The sequence below is a fragment of the Physeter macrocephalus genome, chromosome 6 (assembly GCF_002837175.3).
Source record: "Physeter macrocephalus isolate SW-GA chromosome 6, ASM283717v5, whole genome shotgun sequence".
Classification (NCBI taxonomy): Eukaryota; Metazoa; Chordata; class Mammalia; order Artiodactyla; family Physeteridae; genus Physeter; species Physeter macrocephalus.
Window position 1 is genome coordinate 57,854,600 of NC_041219.1, and position 16,196 is coordinate 57,870,795.

The following is a 16,196-nucleotide window of genomic DNA, read 5'->3' on the forward strand; positions in this document are numbered from 1 at the left end:
GGGTAGTCAGGGTCAGAACTGAACTGAATTGTAGGACACCCGGGTGGTGTCCAGAAAGTCGGAGGATTGGTTGTTGTCGGGGGGAAACACACACACATGTGGTGTCAGAAGTGTGAGTAGAAGCAGATGGTGCCTCCCCATTGCATTGCCCCACAAGAAGGGCACGAGTGAGGGGTCACTGTTTGTGGAAGTCCGAGCAGAACAGGTAATGAGTTAGGGGCCAGGGTCATCCAGACTGATTGTAGCCGCAGCGCTGGAATTCCAAATCCACGGGTGTCACAAGAAAGTCTTTTTAAAATGGCTATTTTTCGGAAGCCACCATCATTCTACAAACAGAATGACACGGCCCTTTGTATCACATGTCTTGACCCCACTGCAGTGCGATGGGTGGGAACTCCTCCCCCAATCTCTCTTTGTTTTCTCATCAGCACTCTTATCTGAGTACGAAATTAAACTTGCATTATCTCTGACAATGCTCAGGAAAAGAGGGGTCAACGAGAAATATGCAAACATTCGAAAGCAAAACTTCTGGGTCGGAATCTAATCCTCTGATCTGATTTCCTGCTCTGACCTCCCCCGACTGGCGTTTTGGAGTTTCTCGGGAATCAGAAATCTAAATACTGTATTATGTTTAGCTTATCTCCTTGGTGCAATTGAGGGATGGGGCTGACCACACAGGAAACCCAGGAACACAGCTGAGTGAGGTGCGAAGGAGCTGTGGGCCGGGGGGACTGGAACAGGAGCCAGGAGAATGGGCCACACGACGGTGACACTCGCCCAAGCTCTGCCCAGAGGTCCCCAAGATGCCCAAGTTCTGTCAAGAGGATGCCCAAGACATTCCCAGCCAGCTGGTCAGCAAAAGGCAGCCTGACAGGCCGCTGGCCACCACTGGATGCAGCAGGTGGGCAATAAAAGTTCGGTGAACGCATGCAAAGCAGGTGATTCTTAAAATAGCAAATAGCATAAAACCAAGAACAGCCAGAAGTTAAAGCAAGTCCACTACATGAATAAGAATCCTCCCTCATGGAAAAAAAAGAAGAGAAAAAAAGTCTCTCCTTTGATGGAAACATGTTACCTCTTCTAAATAAGCCCTTTTGTTCGCAGGAAAGGAGCCTCCATGGGGCTGTTCTGCTCAGCTCATTGGCTTCTACCCTTTTCCCTGTGGCTACAGAAAGGCCAGCCCACAGGCCTTCTGCAAAGCAACTCAGGCTTCCTCCCAGCATAAATGTTCACCAAAGCCTGCCTCTAAATCATATTAACATAATCTCAACCAAACATGCAAGACGCATTTCTAAGTGCTCCATGGGCACTACCTCATTTACTGCTCCGGTGAGGCTGGCATTATTATTCCCAGTTTACAGAAGAGAAAACTGAGGCACAGAGAAAATCTCGCCCAAGGCCCCAGAGTGGCCCAAGAGCAATTTGAACGTGGGCGTTCTATCAGACTCCAGAGTTCATAGTACTTGACACCAGCCAGTACTGCCGTATGGGTTGGCTGCAGTTTCCAGTAAGCTTCATTTCATGGGGATACTGGGCACACGTGGCAAGTGCCGAGGAGCACAGGTACATCCAGGCCTGGACATGGAGAAAGCAGAGGAAAAGGCGATGCATGGCCTGGCCTGAAGGAGGTCTGGTGAGACTCCAGGAACCCCAGCGTGGGCCAAGGCAGCCACAGGAGACTTGCCATGAACTCGGGGAGTCGGATCCCCCAGGTGAGCCCAGGTACCTAGAAGAGCATGTTCCTACTGGAGGGGCACCATCCTGGTTTACTCATCACTTTCCCCCTGAGCCAGGGAGGAAGTTTATCTTCCTTCCCAGAGGTTTCAGAACAGCCAGCTTCAATCCCAAGGCTGAATGACTGGGATGGCTTAGAAGGCATCAGAAATTATCACTATAGAATCAAATGAGCAATGCGTTGCACCAAGGTCCGCCCTCCCGCTCCAGACCAGGCAGGCGCACGGGCCTCCACGCCACCAAGCCCAGGGACGGCTCAGGCTCTGTCTTGCCTCCTGCCCCACGTGTCCCAGCCACACCCTGCTTTGCACCACCCCTCCCCATCCCGGGCTCCTTGGTGTCTCCATCCTGCTCTGACCCTGCTTAGTGAAACAGCTGTGGCTGTGACGATGAAAACAGCTAATGTCCACTGAGCACTTGCTGTGCGTCAAGTAACCACAGCTCTCGTGGGATGAAGCTGCTCTTATCGTCCTATTTGACAGATGAGCAAACTGAGGCTGCAAGTGGTTAAGCAGTTTGCCAAAAGTCACCCAGCTAGTAAGCGGTGGAACTGGAACTCCGACCAGGCTGAGTCCACAACCCACGCTCCCAGCCCCAGGACCACGCTACCTTTCCACGTTCACAGGGCTTGGGCCACAGATAAACTTCGCAGCTCCAGAAGAGCATCTTCCACACTCTTCCGTCAGGAGTTTGAAATTCTGTCACCAGAGCTTTATTTGTTTGAGGAATAGTCCCTATTAACAGGCATGCTCCTTCCTCATTGATGCCAACCAAACATTTATGATTCAGTGGGAACTAAACTAGCAGAGCCCCAGGCACCTGGGGCTGCCCTAATCCTAACCAGAACAGAGGTGCGCCAGGGGCAGTGAAGACCTAAGGAGCATGTAACAGAAGCTCCAGCCCCTCTCCATGCAGACTGACGCTCTCCTCAGCGATGTTTTTCTCCCTCCCACTCCCAAACAGGAGGTTCTCTGTGCTAGGCAGACTTTAAGGTGCCCCCCTCCATGGTCCCCACCTCCTGTATTCTCATCTTGTGTGATGCCCTCCCCTTGAATGCAGGCTGGACATGTGGTCTTGTTTCTAGCAAATATAATACAGCAGAAATGAAAGAAGTCACTTTGGAGAGCAGGTTTTTTAAAGACTGTGGCTTCTGTCTTGGCTGCTCTGCCTCATTCTCTCTGAGGTCACTCACCCTAGAGGAAGCCAGCTGTCGTGTCATGAGGCAGCCCCAAGGGGAGACCCACAAGGTGAGGGACCGAGGCCTGGCCACCATCACATGAGTGAGCTTCAGAGTGATTCCCTTCACTACAGAGGAACCTTCAGATGAGACCACAGCCCCAGTCAACAACTTGACTGCAATTTCACGAGAAATCTTGAACCAGAGGTACCCAGCTAAGCCACACGCAGATTCCAGACACACAGAAACTCTGAGATAATAAATGTTTGTTGTTTGCTAAGTTTGGGGCCCATTTGTTATACAGTAATAGACAACTAGTACACTCTCATCTTACTCCAGGGAATCAAAACCCAGATCTCTATTTCTAAGAATCACAATGTCAGCTCCTCCAGGGACTGCAGAGAAGCCCCAGCCTGCTCTTTGCTTTACTAGCAGAGCCAGACATATCCCCTTCCAGAACCTTCCCATCAGAAGCTCTGCCAGCAATCTTCACCCTGGGAGATGAGACAGCCCCCCTGCCAGCTGACTCTCGGCGGGTGTAGAAATATGCTGTGTGCTACAGGTAGAAATGGACAGGGAGGCAAGGACCAACTAAGCTCCAGATCTAGAAAAAGAGGGTCAGGGCTTTGAACGTGCAGAGCAAGAGGTTATTGGTTGTGTTGGCACAATATCAAACCACTCAGTAGATCTCAGAGTGGGAACTAGCTCTCTTCCCATCAAGGCATCAAGAAAATTTCGTGCATCCTCAGCGAAGTTACCATCCAAATTTTGAATTGAAGACCAGGGGATTACATTGTCTACTCCAGACTAAGCATTCCATCATGTACACAGTGGGTTTTTAAATAATTGTTGGATGGATAGATGGATGGATGGATGGGTGGGTGGGTGGATGGATGGATGGATGGATGGATGGGTGGGTGGATGGGTGGATAGATGGATGGATGGATGGATGGATGGGAGGATGGATGGATGAATGGGTGGATGGATGGATGGGAGGATGGATGGATGGATGGGTGGATGGATGGGTGGATGGATGGATGGATGGGTGGATGGATGGATGGATGGATGGATGGGAGGATGGATGGGTGGATGGATGGATGGGTGGATGGATGGATGGATGGATGGATGGATGGATGGATGGATGGGAGGATGGATGGATGGATGGATGGATGGATGGGTGAATGGTTGGATGGATGGATGGAAGGAAGACCCACCCTATAGAAAGTTGTTATTAAGAATTCCTAATCTAGTAGTCAATCTGACAAAACACAATAAGCTAAATTCCTAATTCCACCCACTGTACCTCATAGATCTTATACAATAAATGCTTATCATTTAGATATTAAAAGTTTTTTCACAGGTCCATTACATCGACCTCATGGCTTTCAAATGACTCTTTAGGTCTTTCACAGGGTATGATTATGTTAAATTGGAGCACTGATAGCACTTGCAAGAGCATCTTTTGTTCTTTGTGCTTCCTTCAAGAATTGCACAGAAGATAAATGGCTGGTTGGCCATCCCTGGGCCAGACTAATTGACTTAGTCCTGGGGCCCACTTTCCATCCAGTTTCCATCTAGTTCCAGAATTTTCCCAGTATAGTGGGCACTGGATAAGTCCTAAGTGACTCTAAAGCCACAGACCCCAAATATGATCCCAGGTATGTAAGCTCAACCCCCTGCCAGCCCACCAAAGCCAATGTGGTCTCTTGGGGCCAACAGGAGGGGAGCCTATCATTTGGCTCTTTGCCTTGCAGTCTTTTATTGCATTCTACAAACATGGGGATCCCCAAAGTAGTATCCAGCATTTGAATGAGGCTGAGATGGTCTTTAACTAAGCATGGGGCCTCTCCAGGGTTCATGAACAATGGCAAAGATCCTCCTGCAAAGGGATGGATCAAGCACTAGGAAGGAGAGTAAAGGGAAAGGCAAAATAGAAGTCAGGTGGTTGTGAGTTTGAATCTTGTCTCTGTCTCATAGCAGCTGTGTGACTTTGGGTGAGTTACTTAACCTCTCTGGATCTGTTTCCTCTTTTGTAAAATGAGAATAAATTGCACCTTCTTCATAGGTTGTGGTGATGATGTAATACATGTAAAGTACTGAACACCATGCCTAACACATAGCAAACATCACAGGACTGACCGAAAGGGGAGAAGCATCAGGAGAAGAGCCAGGGTCATCGGGAAGGTGAGGGAGAGGGAGCTTTGAATGGGCAAGATTTGCAGTAGATAGAATAGAGTTGGGGCTAAATGGAGGAGAAAGTAAAGGGCAGAAATTATAAGGAAACTTTTCCTAAATAGACTTTCCAGGGCAGGGACAGGGTAAGAGGGATAATTGAGTGACCTGGTTTTCCCAGCTCTTGGATCCTGCCAAGATCTTTGGATAAGGCATTCCAGAAGATTCCAGAAATTTCTCACTTCTAGCTTAAAGAATTACCAGGCCCTTCTTCCTCTTAATTTTCCAAGGAATTTGCTTCATCTTTGTTTAGTCACCTGTGACCTTGCAGTTTTCACAGCACATTCAACCGTAATCCTTTGAGCAAACAGGTGAAGGGAAAAGGACAATGAAAGAGTTCCCAGGTGCAGTCTCCCCTTTCGGCTGCTGGGGACCTCCCTCTGCTGGCACAGCTGGTTCTGCACTGGAGCTGTGGTCGGGGGTTGCAGCCAACCTGTGCAGAGACCACCTTCCCCGCCTGGCCAGGTGGTCCTCCCAGTCTAGGAAGGGAGGCTGTACCTCGCCACTGGGAGGAGGGCAGAGGGGAGGGGCAGCTCACCTACCTGGACAGTCCTCGTTGCTGCAGACCCACTGGCTGTTTCGGCAAATGCTGTTGGGGAGAGGAGCACGGGTTACGGGTGGGTCTGCAAACGCAGGCATCCCTGAACGGATTTAGAGAGTGCACTGCCCATCCCACAGCCCCAGGGGAGAGGTCTGAGAGAAGAAAGGCGCTCACGCCTGAGGGGGCTCCATGAGGCTGAAGGTATACAGGAAGGGGCTTTGGCCCCAGAGGAATCATGGAGACAATGCCAAGGGGAAGAAACCCCAACAGACGGATAGAAGAAGAAGGAAACCTAGGGGGTCTACCCAGGCACTAAGCAGTCAAATTCCAAACACACACACACACACACACACACACACACACACACACGCACGCGCGCACACGCACACACGCACACACACACACAGCTGGCAGAAGACCGGAGGAAGGGCGGGCTGCTGACAGGGTAACACCCTGGCCCATGCTGGGCAGCCCTTGAGACTCCTGGAAGACTGCCCAGCAGGGAAAGGTAGCCAGCGAAGAGGTCTGGAGGCGTTCTCCTCTCCCCGTTTGCAGGGGACAGACAGACCCAGCCCGAGGAACACCAGAGGGGCTTCCGGAGGAAACGGCTGAAGCGAAGCAGGGGCAACGGGGAGAGAGAGTCACTTACTAAAGCATGACTGGGGGGAAAGCTAGAGATGTTGTCTGCATGCGAAGGGGCCTTCACCCCCGCCCCAGCCCCCCTCCTCCAGGCCGATCTGTATATAATCCTTGCTCCCCATCATCAACCTCCACACCCTTCCCCAAACCACCCCCAGCCCAGGCCAGGTCCTGTTCCGCCTGCCGGTGCCCTTGCTGCCCCTGCTGGCCCAGCCGCCCCTCCCACAGGGTCTGTGGTCGGGCAGCTCTCGCAGGCCGCACTGCCTGGCCCCAATTACCAGGTGTTGCAGTCTCTCGAGAGAGAGGCGCCCGGAGGGTACCGCTTCCCAGAATGCACGCAGGAGCACTCGGCACTGTCCACACAGCGGCCTTCATCAAGGAGCTGTCCCTCTGGGTCAAGGGGAACAAGGCAAAAAGACTCAACCTCGTCATCATCATTACTCATCTCACAACCACAGAAGCCCCGGGGGTGAGCCTCAGCTCAGGGCTTCTTGCAGGAAGCTCAAAGGACTCGTTCTGCGTTCTGCAATGAGAGGGAGGAGGGCCATTTATCTCCACTCTAGTGACGAAGAAATCGGGGAAACAGGTTTGTTCAAAGGCCTTCCAGTAGGGAAGCCGTGAGTCTAGTCTGAAGGCTTCTTCCAGGAAGCTCAAAGAACCTGTGCTATGTTTATCTTTCACAGCGATGCAGTGGGAGAGAGGGGGAAGTGTATTAATCTCCATCCTATTAGATGAAGAAATGGAGGCAAGGGTTTTGTTCAAGTTCCTCCAGTAGAGAAGTCGTGAGTCAAAACACACAAGACTCACTCTCAGTACTTAACCAGAACTTTTCACCAAAGCTCACAAGGTCTCTCCTGAGAAAGACTTCCTGATGCAAAGTTCTTTTTCAGCTGAGCTCACATGACAAACCTAGGAAACAGTTTAGACTATCTTTCTCCCAGACAGTTCCCTGACACTTAACTGGGAAAACACCGCAGCTCAGATAGGGCCACGTGCGCCCCAAACAAATCACTCCCGGAGCCCAGCCCATCCTTCTATACCCCAGGCACACGTGCTTTCATGGATACGGTACAACAGGAAAACACAGATTAGAAATAAATACCAGCTCGATCCCGATCACGCCATACAAAGACTTTTAAAAAATAAATAAAAGGCCTCTGATGTCGGCAATGGGAACAAGCACAGGTGGCCTTCATCTGGCTTCCCCAAGCCAAGGGCAAGGCGAGGTCTCAGATTTGTAAATGAAGTGGGAAGTCATTACCAGGGCAGCTGCAGCCATCCACGCACTGCCGCTGACACACTTCGTCGATGTGCAGGCTCTGGCAGCTTCTGGGGCAGGGGGGCACGCATGCCTTGTACTCCATGCCCGCGGGGCAGTCCGGTCCTGAAACGGAAAACTCAGGAGTCCGCCCGGAGCTGCTCCCTTCCAGGGCAGCATCTCACAAGCCACGTGGTGCTCAGAGCCCCTGTGCCCCCTTTGTCTGCCCCCCTCTGTCTTCAGGGACCCAGGGGCCACCTCCACCTCAGTGGCACCCCAGGGGCCCAACGTCCCCGGCTGAAAATGCAAGGCCCCCAAGGCCAAGCAAGGGGTAAATGGTGTCCTCCATCCCACCTCCCTCCTCTGAGGGGTCCTCTTCCTCAAGAAATAGGGCCCACTCAGATGCCCCACCCAGCACTGGGCACACAGCCTCACGGCCACGCCCCGCACAAGGGATGTTCGTTCCTATCTGTGTCCACTGAGGCGGGACAGCCCTGGCAGCCGCATCACCTAAGCCTCCGTCCTCCCGCTGGACCCGGCCCCTCACGGACGAGGACAGCTCTCCTTTCTCTCTTCTCCTCCAAGATACCTCAGGCACCTCCCCATCCTTCCTTCAAAGACCTAAAAAAACAGCCACTCCCCCTTCCAGAGGAGACCGCTGCTGCGAATAGCCACCCTTCTCACGCCCCACAGCAAAGATGAAGAGCTCTCGTTTATAAGCTGGAAAACACAACCTGAGAGGCATGTGTGCAGCGTAAGTATTTGGGCTGCTCCCCCCGCCACAGTCTGTGCCCCCCCGTGATCTGTGGGGAGTCTCGGCGGGGAGAGGAGCTGCCTGCAAGGTGACTGGAGGAGCTCGTACTCATAATCAGGATAATTTGGGGGTGGCGACAATGACAATGACTAGGGACCCGTGAGGTTAGAGGGAGGGGGCAGGGACGCTGAGCACCGGCCGGAAGAGAGGAGGGATTAAATGAAAGGGAGGAACTTGACAAAAGCCCGCCGGGACCCCAGGGTCACCCGGGGACGCTTCGCCACCGCCCTGCCCCCCGTCAGCTCCGACGTTAACTGCTGCGCTTCCCCTGGGAGCCAGGAACGGTTTTTGAGGCCAGGGGACGGATTTGCTCACGGGCAAGCGAGGAAGACGGGGCGTGAGAACAGGGGCAGGAGAAGTGACACGGGGGCTTTTAGCGGGGCTTCTCACGCCTCCTCGAAGCCGTCAGGGAGGGGGCTTGCCCTGTGACCGGGGGACAGAGCAGGAGCCGGGCGGGCGCTGGTCCCCGGGATGTGGGCCTCGGCAGGCACTGGCTGGCCGGGGAGTGACGCCCAGACGGACACCGCCCGCCCCGCCGGAGGGGGCCCCGTGCAGACTCACGGCAGGAGCTGAGGTCCGCCCAGCCGTACAGCAGCACTCCCTGCTGGGCGCAGGCCCGGGCGTACTCCAGGAGCACAGGGCAGGGGCACAGCAGCCCCCGGGCACACGTGCACAGCAGCCCCTCACACAGGGCCACGAAAGGCTCGGGGTCCACCAGGGGGCGGCAGCGGGCGAACGCCGAGGCGCTCTTCAGAAGCTGGCACTGCTCCCACAGGCCCTGCAGGAGGGAGAGGCCACCTCAGCGAGGGCGCCAGCCACGCAGCCTGGCCCCCCCGACCTGGGTGCTTGGAGAGCCACCCGGCCCGGACACCCAAGCATGCTCGCTCACACCTAGTAGGTGCTTGTCAACACCTGTCAAACGAAACAGTCCGGTCAGCGGAACGCTGTCGGACCCCCGCTTGGTGGGGCAGCCCGAGACCGGCGCGACCTCCTAGACCGAACCCTGGAAATGCAGAGGCCAGGGCCCTGACCTCCAGGGGAAGGCAGTGTTCTCTGAAGGGAAACAGCAGCGGGACACTCATGAAAGGAGCTGAACTTGAAGTCACGGAGGCCGCGTGGCCCAGAGGCCAGGAAGGCCGGTCAGCAACTGCTCCGCACGCCCCGGTCACCTCCCCTCCCTGACCTCGGTTCCTCCACCCGAGAGGAGGAGGTGCCACAAGGAGTTTTATAAAGTAGGGTTTCCCGGGCCTCATCCACGGTGTGTCAGCGATGGAGTTGAGCAAACCTTCCCCAGAGGCTTCCTGGGACAAGACTGGACCGGTTCCCCTCAGCAAAAACATGCCAGGACTCTATGATGTGTGCCAGGGCGCTGCCAGGCAAGGACTCTTCCTGGGTTTTAGCACTCTGTTGCCAACCTCGACCCCATCACACGGGCAGGTTTGGAATGGTTCTCACTGGCGACTCCCGGACACGTCAGCACAGACCCCTCCCTGTACACCCGATTTGTGAGCATCTCTGCAGTCTGTGTTTTGGTCATTCATTCATTTATTTTTGGCTGCGCTGGGCCTTCGTAACTGTGCACGGGCTTTCGCTAGTTGCGGCGAGCGGGGGCTACTCTTCGTTGCGGTGCGCGGGCTTCTCATTGCGGTGGCTTCTCTTGTTGTGGAGCACGGGCTCTAGGCGCACGGGCTTCAGTAGTCGCAGCACGCGGGCTCAGTAGTTGTGGCACGTGCGCTCAGTAGTTGTGGCACGTGGGCTTCAGTAGTTGTGGCTCGTGGGCTCAGTAGTTGTGGCGCACGGGCCTAGCTCCTCCGTGGCATGTGGGATCTTCCCGGACCAGGGCTCGAACCCACGTCCCCTGCGTTGGCAGGCGGACTCTCAACCGCTGCGCCACCGGGGAAGCCCTGTGCTTTTAGTAATTTAAAGGCACATCTTTTTCGTGATACAATATCTCTGAAATTGGGTGCATCTTACAATCAATATCACACTTTGTCTTAGAGTTAACACAACACAGTACTGTTGCTATTAGTGATCCCCACTGGGTGCATAATTCCCTTCATGCGTAGACATGCTCTCCAAATGAATGGAAGCCAGCTGTTTGTGAAAGGACTTCAGCTAAAATGAAAGGAGTACGAGAGCATCTGAAGGAAGGGCTGAGCCCTGGAGGGTAAATCCGAGCAAATCGGCGTTCGTAAAGGGGACAGTAAAAAAAGGAAAGAAGTGACCAGTTTTGAGAAGAGGGAAATCCAATCTGCTCAAGCTGTACAAGCGATGGTCAGAGCAAAGCTGTGTAAGTCAAGAGCCAGGAGCCAGGCCCGTGGCCTCTGGAGGAATGGAAATCTGACCCAGGGCTGCTCAACACCCAGAAGACCCACCTGGGGAAGCACCAGGGCCATGCTGCGGTCCGAGGGAAACCCGTGTCTTATCCCTGCCCAGCCTACAGTCTGCCATCAGAACCAGGCCCCTGATCGCTGCAGGCCCTGGGGTGGACCCGGGGAGCTCCAGGGCCAGTTGGCCCAAGCAGTTGGGCCTAGCTGTTTCCCTCTGCACCTCAGAAAAGCAGCAGCCGCGTGGACTGCTGAATTGCAAAGCTGCTGCAGCAGGCAGGTTTGTGGGCAGGACAATAAGCAGCTCTGCACGTTGGAAGCCGTGGCTGAGAGCAGCTCTCCCTCCCTCCACGACCCCACCCTTCTGAGCTACCTCCCTGCGTGGCCGAGAAAAAGCAGAGGCTAAAGCCCAGCTCTGCCACTGCCTAGCGGCGGGGATGGAGGCAAGCCTCATCCCTCACTGGAGAAGGGCGTCCTGGAGTAAGACAGGAATACCAACTACAGACACTGTGTCACGGGTGGACACATGGAGCCTGGCGCCGAGCAAGCAGCCGATGAACAAAGACGGCTGCCGTGGGTCCCGTGTCACAGAGGCCTCGGGTGATGACAAGCATCCTTCCATTTGCCACCTGAGCGCTTCACACGGGGGAAACTGAGGTTTCTGAACACAGTGCCAGGGAGGGTCCTGCCCTGGACCTGTTGGGACTTCACAGCCCCGGGCCCAGCTTCTGCCTCTTCCACGTGCTGGCTGTGTGACCCTGGCTGTTTACTCAACCCCGCCTCCGCTGTGGATGGGACAGTAATAACAGTGCCTATCTGGAAAGACTGAAATGAAGACTGAATGGAAAAATGCACATAAAAGGTTAGCCTAAGAAATGGTGACCCCGTATCATCATCGTCATCGTCATCGATATCCTGGCCACCAGAGAGGGTCCTTCCACTGTCCTTCCTGCCATTAGGTTTAGCTTCAGAATGGTGAGCAGGTCACCAGCAGGACAGAAGGACATCTTTGTCCCTTTCTCCAACTCCATCTGCCTGGGTTGTACGGGGATGAATGGTTGCCATGGCAACACTATCAATTCACTAGTAGTTGGGGGCTCCCTGGTGAACAGAGGGCTGCTCTTGTTGATCTTTTATCTGGGAGGGTCACACTCCTCCAGAACGAAGTGGGGCCTGAGGGAGGAACCCACTCTTCTTTCTAATGGGCAGGTCTAAGAATCTCCATCCTCACTGGCCAGTGAGCCTCAGGGAAGGAGGCTGAGGCCTGTGTCTGGTTCTTTCCATTCTGTCACACTGCCTGGCCCATCAGAAACGCCACTCAGAAAGTGAGGTCACTGGACTCTTGCAGGGCAGTGGAGGGCACCCCCCGGGGGGCCAGGGCCTTGGCTCTTGCCCACCTCTTGCCCCCCATACAATTTGGAACCAGAAAAAGAGCTCCCAAGGGCAACGCCATGGGGTTTTTCTAGTGATTGCTGCCACCGCCTGGGCTGTAGGACAGTGGCTTGGAGCCGTCCCTGCACCACAGGACCAGCTCTCGCAGGCACAGGCACCAGGCACCTCGGTGGACACAGAACCAGGAGTCCAGGCACCCCCTCTCCCTTTGAGAGCCGGGGGTGCAGAGTCCAGCATGGCCCGTCTCCAGCTGGCCCACCTTTGTCTCTTCCCTGCTCAAAGGAAAAGTGGGAACAGTACTCCAGCACATTTCCTGGGAGGTCCCTGGGGGTATTAAGTGGTTTACAGAAAGCCTCAGCAAGAAGGCTGTTTTCTAGGAAAAGTCTGTCTTTCCATCCTTCCTCTGGTCAGCCCTGGCCTGAGCTTGGTCACTAGGGTGACCACGGTGTGAAGGGCAGGGAGGATTTCCAGACGTCTACCAGCCCCTGCAGCCCATCCAGCCTCCCCCCGCAGTGGAAGAGGGTGACACACCTAGCCTGCCATCTCTGCCTCCCAGAGATCTCTTCCCTGATCCACCACAGGCAGCCCTGCCAGGCCAGGTCCCGAGACAGGACATCTCCGTGGACCCACGTCCAAGATGGAGCTATGATGTCCTTTCAGAGCCAGTGAAGAGACACGGACCAGTAGGAGGTGAACAAACCTCTGCTCAGCAAGCAATGGCCATGTGGTCAATAGAAAAGGCAAGTCTGACTAAGTCCCACCCCATCTTGGAGGGCAAAGTTCTGGCACGTGAGGGAGGCAGGGAGGCCTGGCCTTCCACGGTCTGAGGCCAGCCTCCCGCCCTGGCTCAGCCCTCCCCCTCCCCAGGTCCCACATTACTGATGGTTTCCTGAATGCACCCCAATGTCTCGTGCAATTTCTTGCACACCTACTATGTCCAGGCATTGTGCCAGGCAAGGCCCACAGTAGAAAGCAAGCAGACTTGGTCCCGGAGTTAGATGCTCCCACAGGTCTCTGGGTGCATCTACTCTTGCCTGATTTCTGGGGCTGTCTTACCCATTTCTCTGCAGGCTTTTCAAAGACAGGAGCTGTATCCCCAAGACGCACATACCAGGCAATAAGAAAGTGCTGGATCAACAGTCATGAACACAACGAGAAAGTCATACCCTCCTGTTCTCAGGGAGCTTTTGATCTACCTGCACCAGGTGTTTCCATAGGGAAGGTTTACATAACAGCCAGAAGACGCGGTCTCAGTTTAAGGCTGTCTTCCCAGTGGTGCGGCCAGTCGCAGCAGGAAGGAACCTGCAGCCGGGGTACCAGGGAAGGATGCACAGTCTGAACCAGGCTCTGGACGCTACACAGGATTTGGTTTCAAGGCAGAAGGGAGGCCACACCAGGCAAGGCTGATAGCCAGGTTCAGGCAGGAGGAGAAACAGTAATTACGGTTAAGCCAAACCCGGTGTTGCCAACAGACCCCCCCAGGAAAAAAAGGCACGGCTGCCTCTGGGACACTGTTCTAATAGGTCAGTGGCCTCAGCTTCTCTTAGCAGCTAGTTCTGGCCCGTCATATCCCCAACCTTGCGGACTCTCCTTGAATCAGTTTCTATTTTCTCCTAAGCTCGTGCGTCCAGACCCTCTGTTTGTTATTCCCCGAGTAAAGCACTCGGAGGTGCCTTTCTCTGATTCATCCCAGGCCACTCCATCCACTGCAGGGTTTGGTGAGCAGGCCTGGGTTCCCATGCCTGGATCCCAAGCCATCCATGATGTAGGCTTGTCTCCTGCGCCCCGTCGTCTGTGGGAGTAGGGCACAGTCACATGCACGGCAGTGTTGGGTGGGCCAGAGGGACACAGGCTGCTGGGTAGCTGGGCGGCTTCCTCTCGCTTCTCACCACCCACCCAGGGCCACTGACCTATAGAACCCCCGGCCGGACGGTCCTCTACAGAGTCTCCACCCATCTCCCGGCTTTAAGGACAGGCAGACCAAACCCCTCCTCCCCTCCATGGTAATCTGCACTCCCCATAACTGTTTCAGAGACCACCACGTCACCCACTCCCACTCACGGGCCTTTCAAAGGCCTGAAGACCCCTTCAAAGAACACAAGCCTCAGAGGAAGGCTGTATACAGCCTTCCAGATTTGGAAACTGAAGCAAGGAAAGAGGAAAGAATTCAGTAGGTCCTCAGTTCTCTAAGTGTGGTCCAGGGACCCCCTACAGACTCCCAAGATTCTTTCAGGAAGCCACAAGGTCAAAACTATTTTCATAATAACACTAAGATGTTATCTGACCTTTATGCTCTCATTCTTTCTCAAATGCACAGTGGAATTTTCCAGAGGCTACATGATGTGTGGTATCACAACAGGCCGACTGCAGACACGGATGAGAGAATCCAGCTGATTTCTCTCAAGCCAGACAGTAATGAGATTTGCAAAACTGTGAAACAATGCCATTCTTCTCCCCAAACTTTTTTTTTGGTTTGGAATTTATAGCTATTTTTATTCAAATGATGGTATTCATGTTAACTATAATGTTTCTTATTTTTTAATGAATTAACATGTTTAAAAATTTCCATTTTAATATCTCATATGGCAAATATCAACCCATATAAGCCAGATAAACAGACGCTTTGAGGTCCTCAATCATTTTTAAGAGTGTAAAGGGCTCTCAGCCGATTTCGTTTGCCAATGGCTGTACTGGTGAAAGAGTCACCGAGCGGACTCAAACCCTGATTCCATCCAGGTCAGGCTCCTGCAGAAGACAGATGGGCCCCAGGCTGAGCCTCTGGAGTTTGTACCCTGTGGGCAGATCTCCAAGATAGCAGGAGGGAGGAGAAGCTAAGCCCTGCGCAGATAAGAGACCACATATTTCTCATTCTCGAGGTCAAGGAGACCTTCCAGACTACGCATGTGCAGAAAGGCTCCTGGGGGGGGGGTCAAAAAGGGAGGAGATGCCACCCTGTAGTAAGTGATGTCAACCTACCCATAAGCCTCTTTGGTAGAATCCATCCTGGCTAAGAGATGCGTGCGCACACAGGGGAGGACCCTGAGATAAACCAAATACGTACTCAGAAAACCAGGCAAAGCAAGAGGATTGGCCAAAGGAAACCCTGAAGAAATGTCCCATAAAAGTGATTCAGGGCTTCCCTGGTGGCTCAGTGGTTAAGAATCCGCCTGCCAATGCAGGGGACACAGGTTCGATCCCTGGTCCGGGAAGATCCCACGTGCCGCGGAGCAACTAAGCCCGTGGGCCACAACTACTAGAGCCCACGCACCTAGAGCCCGTGCTCCGCAACAAGAGAAGCCACCGCAACGAGAAGCCCGCGCACCGCAACAAAGAGAAGCCCCCGCTCTCTGCAACTAGAGAAAGACCGCGTGCAGCAACGAAGACCCAATGCAGCCAAAAATAAATAAATAAATAAATGATTTTTTTTTTTTTTTTTAAAGTGATTCAAACTGCCACAAAGGCAAGATTCTCTCTCTGAGCCCGCCCGTGTGTCTCTCCACACGTACCCTCTTTCTTCCTAATAAACACTTCACTTGTTTCACTACTTTCCATCTCTATGTGGAAATTCATTTCCACACAGCTGACAGGCCAGGGCCTTGTCACTGGCCACTGGTCCCTGGTTGTCTAGCGTCTAGGTTTCGGCGCTCTCACTGCCATGGCCTGACTTCAGTCTCAGGCCGGGAACGGACACCCTGCTTCAAGCCACTGCAGGCCAAGGCCACCCGAGATCACTGCCCCCCAACCACAATTTACCTGGTTTTCCATGTTCCCCGATGCCCCCACCCTCCCCACCTTGTTTCCTATCAATCAGATTAGAAGACAGTGTAGTACAGTGGATAGAGTGCAGGTTTTAGAAGCACCAACCCCATCACTTACAAAATGTGTGACTTCGGGAAAATTATCTCCCCTCTCTGCACCTTTATTCCCTCACCCTTAAAAGAGTGAGATTACGGAAGAGATTGAAAGTTGCCCAGGATCTATTCCTCCTTTCTCTCTTAGTCAGAAAACCCTCAGTTGTCAATCTTCCCCTGGACACATAGCCCCTGGGAATAAAGACCCCATTTCTCAGCCTCCCTTGCATC

The 16,196-nt window shown here is 53.8% G+C and overlaps 1 protein-coding gene across 1 annotated transcript in view; it reads right to left on the minus strand.

Moving 5' to 3' along the window:
- The window catches only part of VWF (von Willebrand factor), a 162,290-nt gene that overhangs the window by 103,301 nt on the left and 42,793 nt on the right, over positions 1–16,196 (minus strand). The window contains exons 9-12 of the mRNA XM_028490937.2: positions 8,957–9,173; positions 7,585–7,707; positions 6,602–6,713; positions 5,686–5,732 (exon numbers count right to left, since the gene is read on the minus strand). Coding sequence (XP_028346738.1) covers positions 5,686–5,732; positions 6,602–6,713; positions 7,585–7,707; positions 8,957–9,173 — 499 coding nt within the window. The remainder of the gene's footprint in view (positions 1–5,685; positions 5,733–6,601; positions 6,714–7,584; positions 7,708–8,956; positions 9,174–16,196) is intronic.